Source organism: Herpailurus yagouaroundi, unplaced genomic scaffold (assembly GCF_014898765.1).
Source record: "Herpailurus yagouaroundi ecotype Mexico unplaced genomic scaffold, PumYag 159, whole genome shotgun sequence".
Classification (NCBI taxonomy): Eukaryota; Metazoa; Chordata; class Mammalia; order Carnivora; family Felidae; genus Herpailurus; species Herpailurus yagouaroundi.
In genome coordinates, this window is record NW_024412400.1 from 1,968,143 (window position 1) to 1,989,785 (window position 21,643).

The 21,643-nt window shown below is 40.8% G+C and overlaps 1 protein-coding gene across 3 annotated transcripts in view; it reads right to left on the reverse strand.

Moving 5' to 3' along the window:
- FBXL2 (F-box and leucine rich repeat protein 2) overlaps positions 1-20,422 on the reverse strand; it is a 112,810-nt gene extending 92,388 nt beyond the window's left edge. For all 3 annotated transcript variants that reach the window (XR_005791885.1, XM_040479651.1, XM_040479650.1), the window contains exons 1-2: positions 20,285-20,422; positions 6,065-6,126 (exon numbers count right to left, since the gene is read on the reverse strand). Coding sequence is in view for 2 of the 3 variants with exons in the window: in XM_040479651.1 (XP_040335585.1) it covers positions 6,065-6,126; positions 20,285-20,407 (185 nt within the window). In the remaining variant the exon portion in view is untranslated. The remainder of the gene's footprint in view (positions 1-6,064; positions 6,127-20,284) is intronic.
- Positions 20,423-21,643: the final 1,221 nt, after the last annotated feature.

Below are 21,643 nucleotides of genomic sequence, written 5' to 3' on the forward strand. Positions count from 1 at the left end.
TGTAAGAATAATCCACTTTAAGGGGCGCCTGGGTGGCTCAGTCGGTTGAACATCGTACTTCAGCCTAGGTCATGATCTCGTTTGTAGGTTCGAGCCCCGCATCGGGCTCTGTGCGGACAGCTCAGAGCCTGGAGCCTGCTTCGGATTCTTCACATTGTCTACCTCTCCCTGTTCGCACTCTGTCTCTGTCTCTGTCTCTCAAAAAAATTAAAAAAATAAAAATTTAAAAAAATCCACCTTAAAAAAAAAAAGAATCCACCTTATTCCTAAAACTTAAGCGTTTTTTATTTGTGCATTGAAGAATATGGCCCCTGCTTGTAACGTGTATTCTAATTATTTCACCCACCACTGCGCTATGTATCTGTGGTAATGGTATATTTTGCCATATTTCACTACTCACGGGGTCAAGTTTACCAATCTTTTCTGTTGTAACTTCTGAATTCACAGATTTTTAATTAACAGCTCTCTAACATAACTTTCCAGGCATGAAGCTCTGGAAAAGAAGGTACCAGTTCTATCACTCTTAGCTGTGGAGCTTTGCTGGTGTTTGATGTCCCACCAACGTAGGTAAAAATAAATACATACATACATACATGTAAAAAATCCAAAGGCAGCATGGACTTTTAGTGCGTAAGTATAACCCCAACCTAGAAAGAGGAAAATTTGCTTCTGCGTGACTCAGACTTAGATGCCAACCCTGAAAGAGTATATAACAGTATTCAGAGGTAATGAAAAGGGAAGGCCTTTAAGTCTCTGCACCTGATTTCAACACACATTAACTCAGTCATGTACTGCCTCATGCTAGGTAAAAAAACAATAAAAACGAACAAAGAAATGAAAACATTCGTTAACAAAAAGGAAAACCCTGCATAGCTGCTTAAACTTGAATTTGCAGCATGTACCCCCCCAAAGAGCATCCTACCTGTTGGGCTGCCTTGGGACACACAACAAGGCATCGCACACAGCAGGAGGCGGACGCCCCAGTCCTTGAAAAACTCCCTGGAGTGCTGAAGCCAGCCAGCGGGCAGGAATACCCACTCGATGATGCCCCGGACAGGAGGGGGCCCTTGGCTGCCCTGCTCCTCAGGGGCCCACAATGACACGTAAGCACTTGATGATTGCAACAAAAGCCACAATTACTTTCACTCGTGGAATTGGTTTACAAATTTTAGAAAAGGAAAATTTTTAAATGTTTGCACGGGTCATTTTGCAATTTTCCCTAGCTGACCAGTAAAACCGCTGAATATATGTGATTGTGTAGCTGACTTCATTTGCCCAGAATTATCAGGCTTGGCTCTCCTGTTCGGGACAATCAAACCTTCCTCTCATCGAGCCAACAAACACGATTGGTGCTTAATTCTGTCATGTATCCACATAAATTTTAAACGGACACAAAATGATCTAAATAATGGTGATTTAAGTTTTTAAAAATGTGTCTACTTTACTAACAAGAGCTTTGCCTTCTCTGAGTGTTTTAAAATATTTCCTGCGTTTAGCACTCCCTATCCCCGGAGGCAGTCTACATGCGTTTTCCTGTCACCATCAACACCTGAGTGCAACCGTAACAGAAGGAAAAACTCAAAGTCAAAAAGTCGATGCTGCCATCCCTAACCTGCGTGAGCCCTGGTAGCCGTCAGTTCAATATCACTTGGTAGCGAGCACTGTCCACTGAGACTGAATTAGCCCAGGGTGATGAAACGGAGCACTGGGTCTCGGTAACTTATCAGTCAGGTTATTTACTGAGATACTGTTAGCAGCAGTAGCATATGCGAGATCCACAGCAGGGCAGCTTTCTTTTATCAGTTGTCTGCGTAAGTATCGAGGACACTGTCAAACAGCCTCTAGTAAGTAATTCAGGCATTGAAAATTGAAATTAATTAACAATAGAAGCTAACATCACTTAACATTCGTTAACTGCCAGGCACCCTACGGGCTAGCTACAACCCCATTCAGTAAGAACTATCACTACCCCCCTTTTATGGATATAGGAAACTATGGCCCAGAGAGTTAAGTCACTAAATTTGAGGTCATGCAAGTAGGAAATGAGGAGAGCTGAAATCCCAACCAAGTCTGGCTCCAAAAGTCATACAGACAATAACAATGAGGACAAAATATAAGGACCACCCAACTCACTCATAGATATGTATACAGGTTTCAAAAAACTGAAGAGTCCCATTGTTATAATAAGCATTATACAACAGACTCCCCAGGAAGAGTAAAATTACAAGCTGGTCAATTGTATGGGCATAAAGGATAGAGAGGGAGAAGTGGAATACCTTTAATTTGTACGTGAAAACTGGGTACAAAGAGCAAAATTGGAAGAACTTGTTAAGTAACAAACTCAAAACAGGGTGGGAGAAGGAATCTGTGAATCAGTAATACTGGGCAGTCTTAAAACCAGCAAGAAGATGGTCAGATGAAAACCACCCCACAGATTTTTCTGGGTGGATTCAAAGTGACATCAAGAAAGGGAAAAAACCGCACATAATTCCAGGTTGTGCTTGTTACTGGCTCCGAACGGGAAGTGGGGGCTTCACTTGACGTGACCAGTAATGGAAGTTAGAGAAATTGAGAGGGTGGTAATAGATGCAGTGAAAAATGGCAGAGAGAAAACGACCCCGGCTGGAAGTAAACAGAGGATCACAAAGCCAAAGGAATCACATCTACTGATGAAGTAAGACGGAAGGTAGACAGGAATTCAACAAGGACAGGAAGTCTGCACCGTCACAGAGATATCTGCAACAGGAAGTAAAAAAGTGAGCCTGTGACCCACTGAGAGTATGAAGACATCATCTAACTGAGCAAAATAATCGAGGCTTAAGCTCCAGGAGGCTGGTGACGACGATGGCTACTTTGGTAACTTGGTTCAAACGTTTCTCCAAAATTCTGCTCAGAAAGCGCAGCTAGGAAAGGGAAGAGCTGCTGTTACTGAGAATATAGAGTCTGCGAGTAAAACGGCAGACGCGACTCGAAGGCCAACCAAGATTAAAATACCACGGTTGCCTAGAATTAATTTTGAGACTCACGAGCCAGGGAAGACCTGTACTTTATAATTTAAATTCCCCTTACAGACTCCAAAATAAGAGCAGAAGTGGGAATACAAACCTATGAATAGACATGTTACGAACACTTGGTCTCAAGTGGCAATTCCTTTTGAAAAACGATCTCTGTTTGAGCCTTGTGGCATGATTCAAACCGGCAACTGCAGAATTTATAATAGCTGAGTCCACCAGGGATCTTTAAAAGAGCTAAAATTTCTCAAACAGTTCGGAAATCACACGAACACAGAATCTGATAAAATCCCACCCGCCCCCGCCCCCGCCCCCTTTTTTTGGTCAGGAGACGGAAACTGCTCCCTGCAGGAGAACAGTGTCAAAGCTAACTGCATCAAAGGGGAAAAAGATTAACTTAGCAGCTTTGAGTCACAGATAGAAGCAGTATTCATAACAAGACTGGAGTTTAATCACACCCCAGTGCTGAATGACTAATAATGGGTCTGCCTCAAGCTGGTTGATTCCCCAGAGTAAGAATCACATGTTCATATTACAGCTTGATGCCTGTGCTAAATAATGTTCGGACCAAGAGTGAAACTGCACAGTTCTAGGGGACAGCACGCACTCTGCAGTCCGTTGTGGATAGCATCCCGTCCACTTATTTGTATAGTAACAGCCTGCCTATCCTAACCCAGCCACGTTATTTTTTTTAAGTTTATTTACTTATTTTGAGACAGAGAGAGAAAGACAGCAAGCGAGCAAGCACAAGCTGGAGGAGGGACAGAGAGAGAGAGAGGGAGAAAGAATCCCAAGCAGGCTCTGCACCATCAGTGCAGGGCCTGACGCGGGACTCAAACCCACGCACGGACTGTGAGATCATGACCTGATCCAAAATCAAGAGTCAGACACAGTGTGCCTGGGTGGCTCAGTCGGTGAAGTGTCTGACTTTGGCTCAGGTCATGATCTCAGGGTTTGTGGATTCGAGCCCCGTGTGGGGCTCTGTGCTGACAGCTCAGAGCCTGGAGCCTGCTTCGGATTCTGTGTCTCCCTCTCTCTCTCTGCCCCTCCCCTGCCCATGCTCTGTTTCTCTCTCTCAAAAATAACACAAACGTTAAAAAAATTTAAAAAAAATTGGGGCGCCTGGGTGGCTCAGTCAGTAAAGCGTCCAACTTCTGCTCAGGTCATGATATCACGGCTTGTGAGTTCAAGCCCCGTGTCGGGCTCTGTGCTGACCGCTCAGAGCCTGGAACCTGCCTCGGATTCTGTGTCTCCTCCTCTCTCTGCCCCTCCCCTGCTCATGCTCTGTCTCTGTCTCTCAATAATAAATAAATGTTAAAAAAATTTTTTTTAATTAAAAAAAAAAAGAGTCGTACGCTTAACCAACTGAGCCACCCAAGCACCCCCATGTTCATTCTAAGAGCTCACGGTGCTTGATCAAGACCTCCCAGGTTTATATGAAAGATATATCATTCCTTTGTTACCACTTTCTTAACTTTAAAAGAGTCTGAAATGCCAGAGAATAGCCTCTCCTATCCAAACAAGTATTTTATTGAAATATTATCGCTGTAGTTTTCATATGATTCTGTCATGACTTAATTTTCTTTTTTATTGAGTGAAATGAGTTTATGACGACAGTGCCGCACGATACCCAGCGACTAACGGAACACCTTCTGAAGCCCCTGGAATGTGATCTTCACCACAAAGAAGCGCTGTCTGCACCGTTTCTCCTTCAAGACAAAGTTTAACATCCTGAGGTGAGTAATATGTGATATTTACAGAGTAAGTCTGTGGGGAACTCCGACATGTAAACAAAACTCACACCCATTCCCTAAATGTTAACATGAGATCTAGCACAACCAGGGAACGGAGTCATCTGGTCTATCACTTACTGTATGTCAGCATTTCCCCAAATTTTGTCAATGTAATACGGAATTAATACGGAATATTTTTTTTTCAACGTTTTCATTTATTTTTGGGACAGAGAGAGACAGAGCATGAACGGGGGAGGGGCAGAGAGAGAGGGAGACACAGAATCGGAAACAGGCTCCAGGCCCCGAGCCATCAGTCCAGAGACTGACGCGGGGCTCGAACTCACGGACCGCAAGATCGTGACCTGGCTGAAGTCGGACGCTTAACCGACTGCGCCACCCAGGCGCCCCTTAATACGGAATATTAAAAGAGTTCCATGGTCAGTCACTTTGAAATGTCAGAACTATCCATCTGGGAGTATCATCATGTGTATTAAGGCTCTGAGAAGTCATGCGTAAAGAAATCGGTTTTGTTAACCCGGTATTTCCCTACTTATTTGATCACACAGTTGTGGGTTTTTTTTTTTTGTTTTGCGGAACATCAGCAGCATTTGGGAAATGCCACTCAAGGATTACCATGTATACATGTATTAATTACTTGTAAACAATTAAAATATAACATCCAAAACTAAGAGGAGATTTCTTTGATGATGGCAGAGCACTAAAGGAAACTGCAGTGCCTCGGGGTCAACAAATGTTGGTTGACGGCTTTATGTGATAAAGCAAAAACCATTTACTGTATATTGTGATGTCAGAAATACAGCACAAAAACCATATTTTATAGTACTGTCACTTAGCACATAATTTTCATCAAGTGGATAAAAATATAGCAACATTTGGACTGACAAAATTCTAAGCACTCAGAATTTTGACCATACTTATTTTAAAATTGATTAGAAAACATCCAAATGCCTGTGACTTCAGGAGCTCATAACCTTAACAATCATCTCTCCTCACGTAATTGACTACATTGAGAACATCTACTGATACCAAAACAGTGGCACCTACTGAAGATTATTACAATACTTACCACATTACAAAAAGAATCCAGACCAATGCTATGTACATACTTAGTACATTCTGGATTAGACCAAGTAAAATTTAACAACAAGCTGAACAGCATTCTATAAAACAAAAACAAAAAGTCAGTTAGGCTAATTCTGTCTGTTTTTCTGTGCTATGGACGCATAGTGAGAAAGAAGATTGTCTTGGAACTTGATGACTGAATCAAATCTGAATTCTTTAAAGTTTATCTACATTTACCTTAAGAGAAGTTCTTTGGGTAACTTTTTGTTAATAAGGCCTTCATCGTTATTTGAGAAAACCTAAAAGAAAAAGAAAAAAACACATTGTTAACATGTTCCTCAACTAAAAAAAAAAAAAAACAGTTCACGTTTTTTTAGATCGTAACAGTCCCAATTACTGTCCTACAGATATGATGACACTAATTTCATGAAGTCACCACACTTTAATATTAATGGATATAAAAGAGTTTACACCCTATCACCATTTCATAAAAATGCAAGGCAGCAATTTCTATGCTACATTGTATTAGAAGTTCTAGCCAAGGCTCTTAGGTAAGAAAAATAAATAAAAGACACCCTGATTGGAAAGGAAGAAGTAAATAGCTTCTAGTCACAGATGACTTGATCCCGTATATAGAAAAGTCTAAGAAATTCACAAAAAACCATTAGAAACAATCAAGGAGTTTAGCACGGTTACAGAATATACAAATATGTAGTATTTTTATATAAAAATAAATTGTAGGGGCGCCTGGGTGGCACAGTTGGTTAAGTGCTCAGGTCATGATCTTGGCAGTTCATGAGTTCAAGCCCCGCATCTGGCTCTGTGCTGACAGTTCAGAGACTGGAGCCTACATCGGATTCTGTTATCTCCCTCTCTCTCTGCCTCTTCCCCGCTTGTTCTCTCTCTCTCTCTCTCTCTCTCTCTCTCAAAAAAAAAAAAAAAAAAACCCACAAAAAAATGAAAAAAACCCACACATTAAAAAATAAAAATCAATTGTATTAGCAATGAACCTGAAAATGAAATTAAACATTCTTTTAGTTTTATTTTATTTCATTTTTATTTAAAAAAAAAATTTTTTTTTTCCAACGTTTATTTATTTTTGGGACAGAGAGAGACAGAGCATGAACGGGGGAGGGGCAGAGAGAGAGGGAGACACAGAATGGGAAACAGGCTCCAGGCTCCGAGCCGTCAGCCCAGAGCCCGACGCGGGGCCCGAACCCACGGACCGCGAGATCGTGACCTGGCTGAAGTCGGACGCTTAACCGACTGCGCCCCCCAGGCGCCCCTAGTTTTATTTTATTTTAAAGAGAAAGAGAATGCGAGTGGAAGAGAGGGACAGAGGGGGAGAGAGAGAAAATCTCAAGCAGGCTCCACACTCAGTGCCGAGCCCTACTTGGGGCTTGCTCCCCCCAACCCTGGGATCACGACCTGAACTGAAATCAAGAATCAGACGCTCAACTGAATGAACCACCCAGGTGCCCCCCTGAAAACGAAATTAAAACAATCTCATTTACAGCAGCATCAAAAGAGTAAAATATTTAGGAATAAATTTAACTAAAGAAATGCAAGACATCAATTGAAAATTCACACAAAAACCGCTGTTCAGAGAAATGAAAGACAACAAACAAAACACATCTCACGTTCACAAACTGGAAGATTTGAGAGTGTTAAGTTAGCAACATTTCTCAAATTAATCCACAGATTTAATGAAATCTCTATCAAAATTCCAGCTGTCTTTTTTTTTTTTTTAATTAAAGAGTTGATCCTAAGATTCATATGGAAATGCAAGGGTCGCAAAAGAGCCAAGATAATCTTGAAAAGGGAAGCAAAGTTGGAGGACTCACACTTCCTGATTTCAAAACTTACGATAAAGCTATAGTAATTGAAATATCATGGTATTGGCCTAGGATAGAAATATAGATCAATGGAATGGAATTAATAGTCAAGAAAGAAACCCTTATATTTATGGGCAATTGACTTTGGACAGAGCATTAGGGTATTCAATGGGGGAAAAACAGTATTTCAACAAATGGTGTCAGGGCAACTGGTGTCTACACGCAATAAAAATATAATGTCGACCTCACATTATATTTAAAAATTAACTTGATATAGATCAAAGAGCTAAAAAAATATATAAGAGCTAAAACTATACCCCTTAAAAGAAAACATAAGCATAAATCTTGGTGACCTGTATACATGTAATGGTTTTGTAGATATGACACCAAAAGTACATGCAATCAAAGAAAAAATAGATAAATTTGACTTCATCAAAATTAAAAAACCTTTGTGCTTCATGGGGCATCACTGAGAAAGTGAAAAGACAATACATAAAATAGGAAAAAAAATGTTTGCAAATCACATATCTGATAAGAGAATTACATCTAGAATATACAAAGAACTCTCACAATTGAACAAAAAGAAAAATAAACCAGTTAAAAATGGGCATGATGGGCACCTGGGTGGCTTAGTCAGTTAAGCATCTGACTCTTGAATCTCAGCTCAAGTCATGATCTCATCCTGAGCATAGAGCCTGCTTAAGAGTCTCTCTCTCCCTCTCCTTCTCCCGCTTACGTGTGCATTCGCACTCTCCCTCTCTCAAAAAAAAAAAAAAAAAAAAAAAATGGGCGTGAGATCTGAATAGACATTTCTGCAAAGAAGATCTGCAAATGCCAATAAGCACATAAAAATAAGTTAAGCATAATTAGTCACTAGGGAAGGGCAAATGAAAACCACAAGGAGATACTTCACAGCCACAAGGATGGCTAAAACAAAACAATAATGGCAAGAATGTGGAGAAACTGGAACATAAAATGGTGCAACCACTTTGGAAAACAGTCTAGCATTTCTTCAAAGGTTAAACATAGAGCTACCGTATAAATCAGCAATTCCAATCACAGGTACCTACCTAACAGAAACAAAAACACGTTTCCGCACAAAAACTGGTACATGAATGTTCACAGCAGCACTACTCATAGTAAGTAAAAAAAAAAAAAAAAAAGTGAACACAATCCAAATGTTAACAGCTAATAAATGGATAAACAAAATGTGGTATATTCACACAATGGAAAATTATTCAGCAATAAAAGGAACAGAGTACTGATATACTACAACAGGAACAATCCTTGAAAATACTGTGCTACGTGAAAAACAACATACACAAAAGGCCACACATTGTAGATTTCATTTACATTAAACATCCAGAAAAGGCATATCCATGGAGAAAGAACATAGATTAGTGGTCAACTAAGACTAGCGTGACCGTTGATGGGTATGGAGTTTCTTTTTAGAGTTACAAAAACGTTCTTGTGGGGCGCCTGGGTGGCGCAGTCGGTTAAGCGTCCGACTTCAGCCAGGTCACGATCTCGCGGTCCGTGAGTTCGAGCCCCGCGTCGGGCTCTGGGCTGATGGCTCGGAGCCTGGAGCCTGTTTCCGATTCTGTGTCTCCCTCTCTCTCTCTGCCCCTCCCCTGTTCATGCTCTGTCTCCCTCTGTCCCAAAAATAAATAAACGTTGAAAAAAAAAAAAAAAAAACGTTCTTGAATTAGACAGTTGTGACAAAGACACAACTTGGTGAATATACTAAAACACACGGGACTGTACATTTTAAATGGGTGAAATTCACAGCACGTGTATAATATCTCTATTTTTTAAAATGTTTTTTAATGTTTTTATTTATTTTTGAGACAGAGAGAGACAGAGCATGAGCAGGGGAGGGGCAGAGAGAGAGGGAGACACAGAATCCAAAGCAGGCTCCAGGCTCCGAGCTGTCAGCACAGAGCCCGACATGGGGCTCGAACTCACGGACTGTGAGATCATGACCTGAGCCGAAGTCAGACGCTCAACCGACTGAGCCACCCAGACGCCCCTATAATATCTCAATTTAAAAGATGGATTTAAAAACCCACTATTTTTTTTTAGAAGCTGTTTATGTGACTTGTCATGCATTTCTGCCCAGAGCCATGATATGCCATCATGGGGGCTTGGTGGGCTTGTGGGCTTGGACTCTATATTTTTCTAGGGGTCAGAATTGGCCCCTCTGTTCCTGATGCCACGAGGGATTAATATGCCTCACGTTCCTCCTTGAGCCAGACCAAGCTGCCCCCCTGGGATGGACCAGGGAGGGAAGAGGAATATGCAAACGCCCTTAAGATTGCGAGATACTATAAAAGGAACAGAAAAAATAGCTCGCTCAGGACTGCACATAAGAAACATAATAACTAGCCACAAATCACACGCGGATAGTATATCGACTGCCCTGGCAGGAATAGCTAGTTGGAAGTCTCACCTCAGGGGAGGACACTCTTCCCAGGACACGCAATCGGGACCCCAGCCGGGCTGTTTACCATGGGGCTTCCCCAGCCAGAAGGGTGCATATTGTATGTATCCAATTTGAGGTAGTAAACTTTCTTTGTTCTTCTCTATACTTCTCTATATGTGTTCACTACAGTTGTTTAGCTCTTTATATTCCCTTTCCCTTATAATTAATAAAGTCTTCCTCCATGAAACTCAAAGCAAGGCTATCATGAATTCTCATGGTTTAGAACACCCACGTGTGTCCTAATCCATCAAGGCAAACTGCAGAAGTAGAAAGTGCTGTAAATAGTATCCTACATTCATTTGCAACGTACGTTGAACGATCAGTCTTAGCGATGTGTATGTGCGTACAGGAGTGCTGACTACAGACTCCGCCACTGGCCCCCGTCTTGTTCTCCCCCCGGTACAGAGACGGCGCCGCTTCAGATAACTAGTGGAGATGACTGGTGTGCAGAAGGTAACTAGCACTCACTTTACATAACTACCCTGTGACCACACCACCATGCCCCTTGTTCGATAAGGGCTGAGGTCCGAGCCGGGTGGAGAATGGCGGTGCAGCGCCCTGGATCCTCCCTCCACCTGCTGGCCCGATACCCTGTCAATAAGGGACCCTGAACAAAACTCTGTGTAAGTGGCATGGTGTGGTTTGCTTTGATTTTCACGTTAAAGTGACTTCTCAGTCTGGAGAATCTTCTCAATCTGACCTGCCTCCACCTTCTGACAGTGAGATACTAACATTTATTAAGTGCCTGTTGTATTCCAAGCCCCATTAAGCACTGTGTTAACCAGATAATTTACCTTTTACTAGTTCCTTGAAATGTAAAGTTAGGTTATTGATATGAAATCTTTCCTTTTTTTTTTTATGTTTATTTATTTGAGAGAGAGAGATACCTTGATCAGGGGTATGTGAGCAGGGGAGGGACAGAGAGAGAGAGGGGGAGAGAACCCCAAGCAGGCTACGTGCTGTCAGTTCAGAGTCTGATGCAGGGCTCAATCCCACACACTGTGAGATCATGACCTGAGCTGAAATCAAGAGTTGGATGCTTAACCAACTGAGCCACCCAAGTGCCCCCTTTCTTTTTAATGCAGGCATTTACAACTCTAAATTTCCCTGTGATCACTGCTTTAACTGCAGCTCTAAGTTTTGATATGTTGTTTTCATTTCCATTCACCTCAAATTATTTTCTAAAATCCTTTCTATTTCTTCACGCATTTGTTGTATAAGAGTGTGCTGTTCAATTCCAACATATCTGAATTTTCCACTTTTCCTTCTTTTTTATTTTTTATCTCTGGCTTCATTCTATTGTGGTCAGAGTTCTCTGATGTCAATCTTTTAAAACTATATTTGTGGCCTAACATAAGATCTACCCTGGAGAACAGGAAAGGTTGTATAGGAATAGGAACAGGTTCCAGGGTGCCTAGGTGGCTCAGTCGGTTAAGTGCCCACCTTCGGCTCAGGTCACGATCTCACGGTTCATGGGTTTGAGCCCCACATCAGGCTCTGTGCTGACAGCTTGGAGCCTGGAGCCTGCTTCAGATTCTGTATCTCTTTCTCTGCCCCTCCCCCATTCACACTCTGTCTCTCTCTCAAAAGTAAACAAACATTAAAAAAAGAAAAAAGGAATAGGTTCCATGTGCACTTGAGAAGAATACGTATTCTGCTGTTGTTGGGTGGAATGTTCTATATATGTCCAGTAAGTCTATTTGGTTTATAGCGTGTTCAAGTCTTCTATCTACTTACTGATCTGCCATCTAACTGCCCTGTCACTGAAAGTATGGTATTGACATGTCCAAGTGGTGTTGAGGATGGTGGTGAATGACACCATGACAATCTTCACGTACCTCAATAGCTGATAGAAGGATGGGCTTATTTTCTGTTATTACAAAGACGAGTAAATCAAAGTTACAAGATTTCAACTCAGCATAGGAAAGAACTGTCTAGCAATTAGAATAGCCCATACTAGAATGTTTTATTCTTTCAAGCAGTGATGCTCTATCCACAGTGCTCCCGTGGATCACAGAACCAGGAATGCTGAAGAAAAGAATCCCTCTTTCAGTGGGAGGTTTGAATAGAACATCTCTAAGAACCAAGTTTAATTTACAGAATCTATCATCCAGGTTCTGCCACATACTCCTTTGTTACCTTGGGTATGTCATTTTTCTATGCCATGATTTCCTGTTTTTAAAATGGGGAATGGAACCTGCCACAAGGGATGCTGTGAGTTAAATGAATTCATATACATAAAATGGCTAGAACAGTCTAGGCAAATAGAGAGTGCTCAACAAATAATAATTATGATGATGACTGTGAAATCTCCAACTATTATTGTAGAACTGTCTACTTCTTCCTTTAATTCTGTCAGTTTGCCGCACATACTTTGGGGCTCTGTTGTTTGGTGCATGTATGCTTATAATTATTATAACTTCTTGAGGAATTATCAAAATATAATGATCACTTTTATACTTAATACTTTTACTTTTAAAGTGATTACTATTAAGGAAGGACTTACTTTTACCATTTTGCTATTTCTATATTCTGAAGTAAATCATTAGATAAATGTGAATTATGTCAAGATGACTGGTAGTGATGTTCAAATCTTTTATATCCTTACTGAGTTTTCTTGATCCTCAACTTCTATCAATTAGTAATAGAGAGGTGTTATTTAAAACTATGATTGTAGATTTGTTTTTTTCCACCTTGGATTCTGCTGAGTTTTGCTTCATATATTCTGAAGCTTTGTTAGGTGCATATACATTTAAGATTATTATGTATTTTTAATGAACTAACCCTTAAGCATTATGAAATGTCCTTTCTTTCTAGAAATTATCCTTGCCCCAAAATCTACTTTGACTGATATTAATACCGCAACACCAGATTTCTTCTGATTTTTGCATCTTTTTCATCCTTTTATACTTGCAATCTGTGGCTTTGTGTGTGTGTGTGTGTGTGTGTGTCTGTGTGTGTGTGTGTGTGTGTGTATTTTCAAATTTAGAGTCCATTTTGTTTTTTATTTTTAAAAACTTTTTTTGGGGCGCCTGGGTGGCTCAGTCGGTTGAGCGTCCGACTTCAGCTCAGGTCATGATCTCGCAGTCCGTGAGTTCGAGCCCCGCGTCGGGCTCTGGGCTGATGGCTCGGAGCCTGGAGCCGGCTTCCGATTCTGTGTCTCCTTCTCTCTCTGCCCCTCCCCCGTTCATGCTCTTGTCTCTCTCTGTCTCAAAAATAAATAAACATTAAAAAAAAAAAAAATTTTTTTTTTAAACTTTTTTGAGTATAACTAACATACAATGTGACATTAGTTTTAGATATACAACAAAGTGATTCAACTTCTCTATATGCTATGCTTTGCTCACCACAACTGCAGCTACCATCTGTCACCATACAATGCCATTACAACATGACGTACATTACAAGACTATGACTATATTCCCTATGCTGTGTTGTTGTGGCCATTTTAGTATATAACATTCCTGAATATACAATAAAATCTTCTAGATTATTGCTATAGATTCAAAGTTTTATATTTGTTGTGAAAGACGTGTGAGATAGATCTTTAAAGCAACCAAACAATATTTCCTAGTGTTCAATTAATCTACTTCTTTAATATTTTTCATGTTTTATTAAAAAATTTTTTAAATTGGGGCGCCTGAGGGGCTTAGTCGGTTAAGCATCCAACTTCAGCTCAGGTCATGATCTCGCGTTTCATGAATTCAAGCCCTGTGTCGGGCTCTGTGCTGACAGCTCGAAGCCTAGAGCCTGCTTTGGATTCTGTATCTCCCTCTCTCTCTGCCCCTCCGTTGCTCACACTCTGTCTCTGTCTCTCAAAAATGAATAAACGTTAAAGAAAATTTTTAATGTTTTTTTAATTAAGTAAACTCTACACCCAACATGGGGCTCAAACTCACAACCCCAAGATCAAGAGCTACATGCTCTACCAACTGAGCCAGCCAAGTGCCCCTTTTATTATTTTTTAATTAAGATTTTAACTTAAATCCAATATAGTTAACACATGGTGTTGTATTAGTTTCAGGTATACAATATAGTGCTTCAACAATTCTATATATCATTACTCAGTGCTCATCAAAAGTGTACTTTTAATACCCTTCACCCATTTTACCCATCCCCCTACTCACTTCCCCTCTGATATTAATGAGTACCCTCAGTTAAAGTTATTTTTTTTCAACATGGACATTTCTTACTTGATGCATATATACAATATATATAATTATATATTATTATATATTATATATGTATAATATATATGTATATTATATATAATATATGTATATATAATATATATGTATAATTATATGCATAATATGTATAATATATATTATATATTATATATATTGTGTATATGTATATATAAAACATTCCATCCTTAAAAAAAAGAGAGAATACAACACATTTTCAAGTACACACAAAAAAATCACCTGGTTAAATCACATAAAAAGAGACATAACAAATATTACAAATTCAAGAAGACTGAAATCATACCAAGTATATTCTCTTCCACAATGGTTCCTTGATCACTAAATTTTGCAAATTTAATTACCACAGGTCTGGTGTTGGCCTGCTTTTGTTGATTTTGTTGGGAGTCCTCTGGGCCTCTTGGATTTGGCTGTTTCCTCTCCCAGATCATGGAGGTTTTCTGCTATTATTTCTTGAAATAAATAATCTTCCCCCTTTTCTCTCTCTCTGGAACTCCTATATGTTAGTTATTACCTTTGATGAGTCACTGAGTCCCTATTCTCATGTTGCATAGCTGTTCTTTCTCTCTTTTGCTCAGCTTCATTATTTTCCATTATTTTGTCTTCTAGGTCACTAATTCGTTTCTCTGCTATTCATTGCATCAAGCCTGTTTCCAATTTCACTTATTGCATTCTTCATCTGTTTCTTATTTAACTCTTTTACCTCTGAGGAGCTGGTCTCATTGACATCTTTTATTCTTTTCTCAAGCCCAGTGAGTATCCTTATGATTGATGCGCTAAATTCTCCATCAGGCATGTTATTTATATATGTTTCACTTAGTCTCTGGCCATGGCCTTATCTTATTCTTTCATTTGGGACAAATTCCTCCATCCTGGCGTTTTGTAGAAATCTCTGCCTTCTTCTCTGTGTTAGAAAAGCCAGTTATATCTCCTGTTCCTGAAAGTAATGGTCTTATGAAGAAGAGGTCATATAGTGGCCAGGGCCTGGTGCTTCAGAGAGTGTCTCTGGTATATGCTGCGTGCATTCTGCTGTTGTGTTTTGGCTGCTCTATCCTTCAGGCTACTCACCTACAGAGGTTCTCCTTGCCTGCTGTGGGCAGTGTTGGGTCTCTGGCCTGACTGAATGTGGCGAGTTTTAACTAAGTGTGCTGTGGTCTGCTTGTTAAACGAGACCTGATGCTACTTCCACTAGAACTGAGGCCTTGAAGAACTCTCTGGTTGGAAGATATGATTTGTGCTGGTCTTCTGGGAGAGGGGCCCACCACACTGGGACTGAAGCAAGCCAGACTAAGAAGGGCAGTCCTACCACAGCGCTGGAGGAGCTGGGGCTTGGTGTAAGCAAGTTAGCCAGCCAGTGTCAGCACTGCACTGCCTCCTACCAGTGGCTCTGTGTTTATGCTCTGTTTATGAGGGGTGGGGGAGGTAAATGGCACCAACCAGCTCCCCTGTCCCTGGAGAGGCATCTCTGTGTATGTTATCTCCCAGAGACACTCTCCGAGACAAGTGAATAATCTCCCCACTGTGTGACCTAAGTGTTCTTCAGATTGCTCTTTCCACACTGTCTGCCCCCAGATGTTTGCCTGCCTTCTCTCCAGGAGCAGGGCAGTGCCCTCCTGGCTCTATCCCAGCCAAGCCCACTGAACTTTAAAACTCCAGACTTTAAGCCCTACTGGTTGCAATAATTCACTCAATTCCACCCCTCTCATTTTCCAAACCAATGCCTTTGGGGAACTGTTCTCCATGTGTTCTCTTCTCTCTCTTGTCCTTCTCCATGACCACTGCTCCCTCTCCTCTAAAGCACTGGTGATCCATTTCACCCTTAAACCACGTCTCTGCACTTCCTACCTTCTTCAAAGTGGTCTCTTCTCTCCCTTTAGTTGTAGAGTTTGTTCTATCAGTCTTTTTTTTTTTTTTAATTTTTTTTTCAACGTTTATTTATTTTTGGAACAGAGAGAGACAGAGCATGAACGGGGGGCGGGGGCGGAGAGAGAGGGAGACACAGAATTGGAAACAGGCTCCAGGCTCTGAGCCATCAGCCCAGAGCCCGACGCGGGGCTCGAACTCACGGACCGCGAGATCGTGACCTGGCTGAAGTCGGACGCTTAACCGACTGCGCCACCCAGGCGCCCCAGTTCTATCAGTCTTCAGGCCAATTTCTGGCAGTATTTAGGATGATTTTATAGTTATCTAGTTGCGTTCGTGGGACGAGAAAAGCCTAGGGTCCTCCTCCTCCACCACCATCTTTGATCCTCCTCAGTAATATTTTTGTGAAGAGTCACAGTACTCTATTAAAAACAGAAACTCTTATCTTTTAAACAGATATGAGCTTCAGGTGTAAGACAGTGATTTGAGAATTACATGTATTACAAAAGCTCACCACAATAAGTGTGGTTTATCACTTACTGTAATTGCACACACACACACACACACACACACACACACACACACTCACATTGTTTTGTTTTAATTCCAGCATAGTTTATTGTATTATATTAATTCTATGTGTACAATTTAGTGATTCAACAATTCTATACATTACTCAGTGGTCATCATGGTAAGTGTACTCTTTAATCCCCATTACCTATTTCACCCATCCCCCTATGTTCCCTCTAGTAACTATCAATTTGTTCTCTATAGCTAAGAGTCTGTTTCTTGGTTTGTCTCCTTCTTTTTTCCTTTGTCCATCTGTTTTGTTTCTTAAATTCTACATATGACTGAAATCATATGGTGTTTGTCTTTCTCTGACTTATTTTGCTTAGTATTATACTCTCTAGCTCCAGCCATGTTGTTGCAAATGGCAAGACTTCATTCTTTTTAATGGCTGAATGATATTCCATTATGTGATATATCTATATTTGTATCTCATACCATTTTTATCCATTAATCCATTGATGAACACTTGGTGTGCCTTTATATTTAAAGTGTTTCTTACAGGCGTGTCTGGGTGGCTCAGTCGGTTGAGCATCCGACTCTCGATTTTGGCTCAGGTCATGATCTCATGGTCATGAGACTGAGCTCCATGTCGGGCTCTGCACTGTCAGCCTGGAGACTTCTTGGGATTCTCTCTGTCCTCCTCTCTGCCCTGCCCCTGCTCATGCTCACTCATTCAAAATTAATAAACTTAAAAAAATAAAGTGCCTCTTATATGCAGCACATAGTTGAGCCATGCTATTTTATCCAGTTTAACAATTGCTAACTTTTAACTGGAGTATATGGCTTACTTGTATTTAATGTACTTTTTGATTTGATTCATTTTGTCTACCATCTTGATATTTATCTTCCATTTGTCTTGTACTTTGTTCCTGCTTTCATGACTAATTTTTGATAAAGCAATATCATTCAATTTCCTTTAGTGTGTGGATTCAGCTGTGGCTCACAGCTGCGTATCTTTAACGTTTGCTCTAGTGTTTATAAAGTGCATCTTTAACTTATCACAAACTTAATTTCCTCATATGTTTTGCATTTATAGTTATATATATTACTTCTTACACTAAGTATCCAATACATTGCTATTATTTTTGCTTTATGCGGGCATAATCTTTTGATCGTATGTTTTAATCATTTACTCTTACATTTACCTTCCTAGTGTAATTCACTCCTTCCTTCAGATCTAAGCTTCTTTTATTATCACTTCCCTTCATCACTGAAATACTTCTTTTAATGTTTCTTATTACATAGGTCTGCTATAGACAAATTGTCTTTGGTTTTGTCTCCCAGAAAATACCTTTATTTTTATTGCATTTTAAAGACATTTTCCTAAATATGGAATTCCAAGTGAGCATGTGTGCCTTAAAAAAAAAAAAAAAATCACTTTAAAAAGTTATACCATTGTCCTCTGGTCTGCATTTTTTCTGAAAAGATGTCAGCTATCATTCATATTATTGCTTCCATTTATGTATTATTTCTTTTCTACCTTTATAAAAATCCCTGGTTTTTAACAACTTGACTATGACTTGCCTAAGTTTAGATTTCTTTGTATTTATCTTGCTTGGGGTTTGCTGACTGTGTCCGGTCTACTATTACGGCCATCAAATGAATACTGTAACTGACACATTTTTCATTTTGGTTCTTTTTATAGTTTTCCATTTTCCTGCTAATATCTTCTGTTCATGTTCAACGTCTGGACCTTCACTGACTTTGTTTCTCTTATCTCTTCTCCTGATATTTTGTTTCTCTGCATGTCCATAATGTTATTTCATGTCAGATATTGCATGTAAAAAACAGTAATTTACAAAGTTCAATGAAATTAAGAGCTGTTTCCTTGATTTAAAATATTTTTTAAATGTTTATTTACTTTTGAGAGAGAGAGACAGAGTGCAAGCAGGGGAGGGACGGAGAGAGAGGAAGACACAGATTCTGAAGCAGGCTCCAGGCTCTGAGCTGTCAGCACTGAGCCTGACGTGGGGCTCAAACCTACAAACCATGAGATCATGACCTGAGCTACGTTGGACACTTAACCAACTGAGCCACCCAGGCGCCCCAAGAGCTGTTTCTTTGAAAATATAAGTTAACCTCTAACCAAGCTCATCATCAGGAAAAAAAAGAGATGCAAATATAATCACAAATGAAAGAGATGTTACAATGGATACCACAGAAATACAAAGAAATATGAGATTACTAACAACTATATGCCAACAAACTGGACAACGTAAAACAAATGATAAAATCCTAGACATATGCAACCTACCAAGACTGAGTCACAAAGATACAGTAAATCTGAACAGACTCCCTACTAGTTAGGAGATTAAATCAGACAACTCCCAACAAACAAAAACTCCAGATCAGATGGCTTCATTGGTGGATTCTATCAAAACGGAAATAATTAATATCAATCCTTCTCAAGTTCTGCCAAAAAATAGAAAAGTGAACATTTCCAAGCTCATTTTACAAAGCCAGCATTACCCTGATACCAAAACCAGACAAGGATGCCACAAGAAAATTACAAGCCAATATCCCTGATGAACGTAAATGCAAAAATCCCCAACAAACTGCATTCACTAATACATTAAAAGGATCATACACCACAATCAAGTAGGATTTCAGGGATGCAACACCCACAAATCAATGTGAGAAGTCACATTAACAAAATGAACGATAATTATCATATGATCATCTAAAAAGGTACAGAAAAAGCACCTGAAAAAACTAACATCCATTTATGATAAAAGCTCTCAAAAGAGTGGGTACAGAAGAAATGTACCTCAACATAATAAAGGCCATGTATGACAAGCCCACAGCCAGTATCACTCTCAACGGTGAAAAACTGAAGGCTTTTCCTCTGAGAAACAAGACAGATGCCCACTCTCACCACTTTTATTCAACACAGTATTGGAAGTCCTAGCCAGAGTGATTAAGCAAGAAAAAGAAATAAAAGAATCCAAATTGGAAAGGAAGAAGTAAAACTCACTATTTGCCGAGGACATGATATATACAGAAAATCCTAAAGACCTGACCAAAAACCTGTTAGAACTAATAAATTCAGTAAAGTTGCAGGATATAAAATCAACATATAGAAATCTGCTGTGTTTCTGTGTACTAATAATAAACAGTTAAGAGAAATTAAGAAAACAATCCCATTTGCAATTTCAAATGCTTGAGAAGATGGCAAAGTAGGAGGAACCCGAGCTGACCTCCTCCCACAACACACCAAGGCAACAACTACATGTAATTTAACTCACTCTGAAAGTGACCTGAATACTGGCAGCACTGATCTTCCACAGCTAAAGACATAAAGAGAAGGCCACAGAGCAGGGTGGGAGGGGCAAGGACACGGTCAGGAATCAAACTTCCAGCATGGTGACCCACAAACAGCAGGGATATCACAGGCATGGAGGAGCGAGGGGATCAAGCCCCACACTGGGCACTCCCAGCCCTGCGGATCTACGCCAGGAAGATAAGCCCCCACTGTCTGGCTTTGAACATCAGCAGGGCTTACCTCTGCGAGAGTCAGAGGGCTCCCGGAAACCAAGTCTGTGCTCTTCAAAAACCTGCATGACGTAGCTCTCATTCCAAGACAGAGGAGCAGCAGTTTGAAGGCAGCGGGGCCTGGGTGACACATGAAGGAGATTCACAGACTAATTTTAGGAAGTGAAGGAGCGGGATCTGTAAGGACATTCTATGGGAAGGGAAGTGCTGGTGGCTGTCATTTCTCTTGCCCTCGTCCAGTCGAGCTGCCTCATGCTGTGGGATCCAGTTCTGACACCCTCCATCTACATTCCTAGCACCACCTGCCCCCCCCCCCAGACTTCCCCTGTGGACCTGCCCTAGCAGATGCCCCTCCAAACCAGCCCCCACCCTACCACACAGCAGGCGACCCCGGACAGGATCAGCACTCCTCCAGAGTGACTCCCACCTTGGGGAAAAAGAGGGAGACAGCCTGACCCACCAGCACAACCACAGCAGCTACAGCCGGGCCTCTCCACCAGCCCCGCTGGGGCAAGCCCTGTCCACCACACCCCTGTAGCGGTCACAGACAGTCATTGCAAACAGCCCTGTCCACCAGCACGCCTGCAGCAGTGGTAGCCTGGCCACAACAGGAGTGTGCAGTCCACACAGAAGACACCCCCGGAGTGCCAGGAGAGACTGTGTTACTGGGCACCACAGGGCGCCTTCTACATAAGGCCACCACTTTCAACACCAGGAGACATAGCTGACCCATCTCATACATAGATACACTGACTCAGACAAAATGAGGAGGCAGAGGAATATGTTCCAAACAAAAGAACAAGATAAAACCCCAGAAGAATTGCCAAATGAATGAAGATACACAATTTACCTGATAAAGAGTTCAAAGTAATGGTCACTGGATTTGAGAGAAGAGTAGATGAACTCAGTCAGAATTTCAACAAAGAAACAGAAAACATAAAAAGAACCAGTCAGAACTGAAATATACAACAACTGAAATGAAAAATACAAGCAGATTAGAGGATACAGACTAGATCAGCAATCTAAAAGACAGGGTAATGGAAGGCAACCAAGCTGAACAGTAAAAACAAAAAAGAATTTTAGGGGCGCCTGGGTGGCGCAGTCGGTTAGGCGTCCGACTTCAGCCAGGTCACGATCTCGCGGTCCGTGGGTTCGAGCCCCGCGTCAGGCTCTGGGCTGATGGCTCGGAGCCTGGAGCCTGTTTCCGATTCTGTGTCTCCCTCTCTCTCTGCCCCTCCCCCGTTCATGCTCTGTCTCTCTCTGTCCCAAAAATAAATTTAAAAAAAACGAAAAAAAAAAAGAATTTTAAAAAATGAAGACAGTGTAAGCGACCTCTGGGACAAAGTGAACTTTACTAGCATTCACATTT